Here is a 5,588-nt window from a genome sequence, read left to right as displayed (position 1 = left end):
TTACGCATTCATAACTCGAAACTTTTTACAGACAAACACTATGAAATTTTTATTAGCAGTTTTTCTTTCGATGACGATTATTGCTTCTTCAACTGCAGTTTTGTGCCCGGATGGGGTTTCTGAATGTCCCAGTCTCAATACTTGCTGCAAGCTTAGCACAGGCGGATACGGGTGCTGCCCCCTACCGGACGCTGTTTGCTGCTCCAACGGAGTCAATTGCTGCCCTAGCGGATATTTTTGTGACATCGGGTTTTGCAAAAAGTAGAAAAAAAATTGTTGTGCCTTTTTAGCATTGTGCTGATAACATTTTTATTTATTCATTCAAGCAGTTTTTATTTAAAAAGGTATTTAAGAAACAAACAGCATTTATTATTATCGTTTGTTTTATTTACTTGCAAAATAAAATTTATTTCAACTTGAAAAGTTTTTATTATTTAATTATTTTGTAAAGGTATACTATTTTTGTAAAGCTTTCTAGAAAATAAAGACGAAATATTTTTAAGTTGATTATTAATTTATAACTTTTATTATTTGCTTACTTCTTCTTACAAAGAAGCATTTTACTTTCAATAAAGTAAAAGTCAAGATAAAGTATATAAACTGGGCCAAATAAATTTGATAATTTAAATTTAAGAGTGTTCAAAAGTAGTTTATTTGATATACTTGTAATTATTGAAAATAAACTGTTCTGTTTAAAATTTTTATAAGTCTTTTTATACTTGAAATAAGCTATAGAGACAATATAATTAAAGTCTCATTTAAGTAAAAAGAACCAATTACCAATAACTGCAGTAATCTTTCGCACTTTTCATGAAAAAAACTACGCTCAACATTTTTTAAAGTGTTTGTTTTTTGTCATGTGGCAGATTAACTTACTAAAAAAGTTTTTGCTAGTGATCTATCAGATCGAGGATGCTAATTTAGAAATAATTTCTAGATGTTATGGATCCGGTAGATCACTGAATTTACTTTAATAGTTTTTTTCCGGTTATATTACTTGTAAAATTTTAGAGCAGTGGTCTTCACTGGGTGCTTGAAAAAAAGAGTAGCCGTCAAATTTGCACGAAGACACTTTTGCACGAGGGGGTAAAATTGCGCGAAGATACTTTTTAGCATAGATATTTGCATAAAATTTTTTTAGCATAGATATTTTTTCTTGGGTTTAGTATTATTTTTCTTATGTAAGATTTTGTGCCAAATTTTCAGTTTTTAGAAGTTAGAAAAAATAGTGTTGTACATATATATGAGGGCAAAGTGAAAATATGTGCTTAACAATATCATCTAGTTACTAGTATAACATTTTTTGTATTACTTAACGGTATATTAGCAAGTTGAAAATGAAAGTTTTTAATTTAAGTAAAATATACTTTATCCAGTTTTTGACTCAATTTTTTTTTAAATTTAAACAAGTGAAAATTGCAAACACATATCATTGTATACTTTTTAGAAGGCAACCAATGCACAATGTAAACCCACACGCTAAATTCATTTCATTGTTTCCACACGCTAAATCCCACGCAAGTATCTTATTTTTTCTTCAATTCGAATAAATCTACACGTTACACGTTTAAATTTTTTTCTGTATAATATTTAGTCAAACAAGAAAGCAAGATTAGTTTTATTAGAAAACAACTTTTGCTGCTTAGTGTTTTAGAAAGAAGTTTAGTTGAAAGCTTTGTTGTAGCTTGGATATATAAAAACAAATATTTTGTTTTTCAAAGAACTCCGTTACAAAACAATTTTCTAGAGATCTAAAGTTATAACTAATTTCTTATTCAAATAGAATACTTAAGCCTAGGTTGAGAACTCTAGTTGCTGCACTTAAACCCAAAAGTTTAACCTGTATCGATATTTGAAACTACTTAATCCATATAAAAACTATTAACTAAAAACATTTTTATACAATTATAACTATAATTCACAGATATTTGAAGCAGTTTCTATTAAAAAATACCGTTCTATTACTTTAAGTTTTTGTTTTGATATTCATTAAGTAAATATGTAACTCGAATTTAGCAGCAGTTTTAAACATTAACAGATATTTTTTTACGCATTCAACTCGAAACTTTTTACAGACAAACACCATGAAATTTTTATTAGCAGTTTTTGTTTCGATGACGTTTATTGCCTCTTCAACTGCAGCTGTGTGCCCGGATGGGGTCTCTGAATGTCCCAGTCTCAATACTTGCTGCAAGCTTAGCACAGGCGGATACGGGTGCTGCCCCCTACCGGACGCTGTTTGCTGCTCTAACGGAGTCAATTGCTGCCCTAGCGGATATTTTTGTGACATCGGGTTTTGCAAAAAGTAGAAAAAAAATTGTTGTGCCTCTTTAGCATTGTGTTGATAACATTTTTATTTATTCATTCAAGCAGTTTTTATTTAAAAATGTGTTTCAGTAGAAGAAACAAACAAACAGCATTTATTATTTTCGTTTGTTTTATTTATTTGCAAAATAAAGTTTATTTTAACTTGAAAAGTTTTTATTACTTAACTATTTTGCAAAGGTATACTAAAGTTTTCTAGGAAATAAAGCGAAATATTTTAAGGTTGATTAAAAATTCTTAATTTTTACTATTTGCTTACTTCTTCTTAAAAAGAAGCATTTTACTTTCAATAAAGTAAAAGTCAAGATAAAGTATATAAACTGGGCCAAATAAATTTGATAATTTAAATTTAAGAGTATCCAAAATTAGTTTGTTTGATATACTTGTAATTATCTAAAATTAATTATTCTGTTTAAAAGGTTAATAAATCCTTTTATACTTGGAATAAGCTATAGAGACAATATAATCAAAGTCTCATTCAAGTAAAACTTACCAATTACTAATAACTGCAGTAATCTTTCGCACTTTTCATGAAAAAAAAACTACACTCAACATTTTTTAAAGTGTTAGTTTTTTGTCATGTGGCAGATTAACTTAGTAAAAAAGTTTTTGCTAGTGATCTATCAGATCGAGGATGCTAATTTAGAAATAATTTCTAGATGTTATGGATCTGGTAGATCACTGAATTTACTTTACTAGTTTCAATTCCTTCCGATAATAATACTTGTAATATTCTAGAGCAGTGGTCTTTACTGGGTTCTTGAAAAAATGGGTAGCCGTCAAATTTGCACGAGCATGCAAAATTTCACGAGGGGACAAAGTTGCACGAAGATATTTTTTGCATGAATTATTTTTATTAATAAAAAAAAAATTATTTTTCACTGTTACCCCTAACCCTTGGTCAGTAACTTATTTTTTATTAAATTATCTTTTTTTTTGTTTAATTTTACTCTCGTCCAAAATCGTCTTCGTGAAATTTTGTTCCCTCGTGCAATTTAGACTCGTTTCCTGAAAAAAAGGTCTTAGGCGTATTTGAGAGTTTTGAAATCTACACTAAGTATAACGGAAAAATTACACAAAGATTTATGCGAAAGTTTAAAACTTACATTTGATATTACGAAGTGAATGAAGAAAATCAAAAGGAGTCTTTGAACGGAATTTTAAATAAATACCGAAAAATTGACACTAGATAATACCGAAAAATTAATAATTTTATATAGCATCTAGACGCTAAGTTTAGGTAGACCAATAGTCTTCGTATAGATTAAAAAAATAATTTATATGTTTTCAAGGTATTTAAATTTTGCAATTGTTTGTTTTACAATTTTGTTGTGTAAAATTTTATTTAAAAAATGTCATATAAATTATCAGTCTGCCTGACCATACCAGCAAACTGTTGCTTCAAGGTAAAACATCATAAACCGTTTGCAGATTGGCGACTGCCAGTTTTTTAGTTGCGGCTGACTGACGAGTTTCAACAAAAGCGAACCTCAGATCTCAGTCTATTGATTATTTTAACTTCACACGTTAGTCCAGGATTATTAGACTTGCGCCGATGTTTTCTTTGGTTTTAACATTAAAAGTAAATATTTTGGTTATAATTCTTTTTTAAAACTACTAAATATAAAGGCGATTCAAACAGACCTGTTGATTACCAAGTAAAGTTTTAAGCAACTCTTCACATTTTTTTATCCGTATGGTCCACAAATAACTTGGCAAGCATTTGCAATTATTCAAAAACACAGTTATTTTAAAGATCTAATTAACACTAAGCTAACTTGAATTCTAACTAAATAACATATCGAGTAATTAAAAACTAAATATTAATTTTTCAGACAGAAATCTTGCTACAATCTTCAATTTTTATCTTTTTGTTAAGTTTATAAATACTTGTACGAAAATCTCTGACAAAACTGTTGTTCAAAAAAAAAAATTGTTGTGCCTTTTTAGCATTGTGCTGATAACATTTTTATTTATTCATTCAAGCATTTTTTATTTAAAAATGTGTTTCAGTAGAAGAAAAAAACAAACAGCATTTATTATTTTCGTTTGTTTTATTTACTTGCAAAAAAAAATCTATTTTAACTTGAAAAGTTTTTATTAACTAATTATTTTGTAAGGGGAAATTAATACTAAAGTTTTCTAGGAAATAAAGACGAAATATATTTAAGTTTATTAAGAATTTTTAATTTTACTATTTGCTTACTTCTTCTTAAAAAGAAGCATTTTACTTTCAATGAAGTAAAGTTAAGATAAAGTATATAAACTGGGCAAAATAAATTTGATAGTTTAAATTTAAGAGTATCCAAAAGTACTTTATTTGATATACTTGTAATTATCGAAAATTAACTGTTCTGTTTAAAATATTTATAAATCTACTTAATCCATATAAAAACTATAGATTAAATACATTTTTATACAACTATAACTATAGTTTAAAGATATTTGAAGCAGTTTCTATTAAAAAATATCGTTCTATTACTTTATATTTTTTGTTTTAATATTCACTAAGTAAATATATAACCCGAATTTAGGAGCAGTTTTAAACATTAACAGAAAATTTTTTTACGCATTCATAACTCAAAACTTTTTACAGACAAACACTATGAAATTTTTATTAGCAGTTTTTCTTTCGATGACTTTTATTGCTTCTTCAACTGCAGCTGTGTGCCCGGATGGGGTCTCTGAATGTCCCAGTCTCAATACTTGCTGCAAGCTTAGCACAGGCGGATACGGGTGCTGCCCCCTACCGGACGCTGTTTGCTGCTCTAACGGAGTCAATTGCTGCCCTAGCGGATATTTTTGTGACATCGGGTTTTGCAATAAGTAGAAAAAAATTGTTGTGCCTTTTTTGCATTGTGTTGATAATATTTTTATTTTTTCATTCAAGCAGTTTTTATTTAAAAAGTTATTTAAGTAAACGAAAGAAACAAACAGCATCTATTATTTTCGTTTGTTTTATTTACTTGCAAAATAAAATTTATTTCAACTTGAAATTTTTTTAATTATTTAATTATTTTGTAAAGGTATACTAAAGTTTTCTAGAAAATAAAGACGAAGTATTTTTGAGTTGATTAAGAATTTTTAACTTTTACTATTTACTTACTTCTTCTTAAAAAGAAGCATTTTACTTTTAATAAAGTAAAAGTTAAGATAAAATATATAAACTTGGCCAAATAAATTTGATAATTTAAATTTGATAGTATCCAAAATTAGTTTGTTTGATATACTTGTAATTATCTAAAATTAATTATTCTGTTTAA

At 27.6% G+C, this 5,588-nt stretch overlaps 1 protein-coding gene across 1 annotated transcript; it reads left to right on the top strand.

The window, feature by feature from the left end:
• The first annotated feature begins 2,114 nt into the window (after nucleotides 1-2,114).
• On the top strand, nucleotides 2,115-5,155 carry LOC145841307 (progranulin-like). The gene is made up of 3 exons (XM_082948668.1): nucleotides 2,115-2,305; nucleotides 3,968-3,983; nucleotides 4,922-5,155. Exons 1-3 carry the CDS (start codon nucleotides 2,115-2,117, stop codon nucleotides 5,153-5,155), a joined length of 441 nt encoding a protein of 146 aa, XP_082804794.1.
• Nucleotides 5,156-5,588: the final 433 nt, after the last annotated feature.

Source organism: Thalia democratica, chromosome 7, assembly GCF_965202585.1.
Source record: "Thalia democratica chromosome 7, ktThaDemo2.hap1.1, whole genome shotgun sequence".
Lineage (NCBI taxonomy): Eukaryota > Metazoa > Chordata > Thaliacea > Salpida > Salpidae > Thalia > Thalia democratica.
This window is presented reverse-complemented; position numbering and strand designations above follow the sequence as displayed.

Excerpts from the sequence above, each read along its gene's own strand:
- LOC145841307 (XM_082948668.1), top strand. The coding sequence starts at position 2,115 with ATGACGTTTATTGCCTCTTCAACTGCAGCTGTGTGCCCGGATGGGGTC.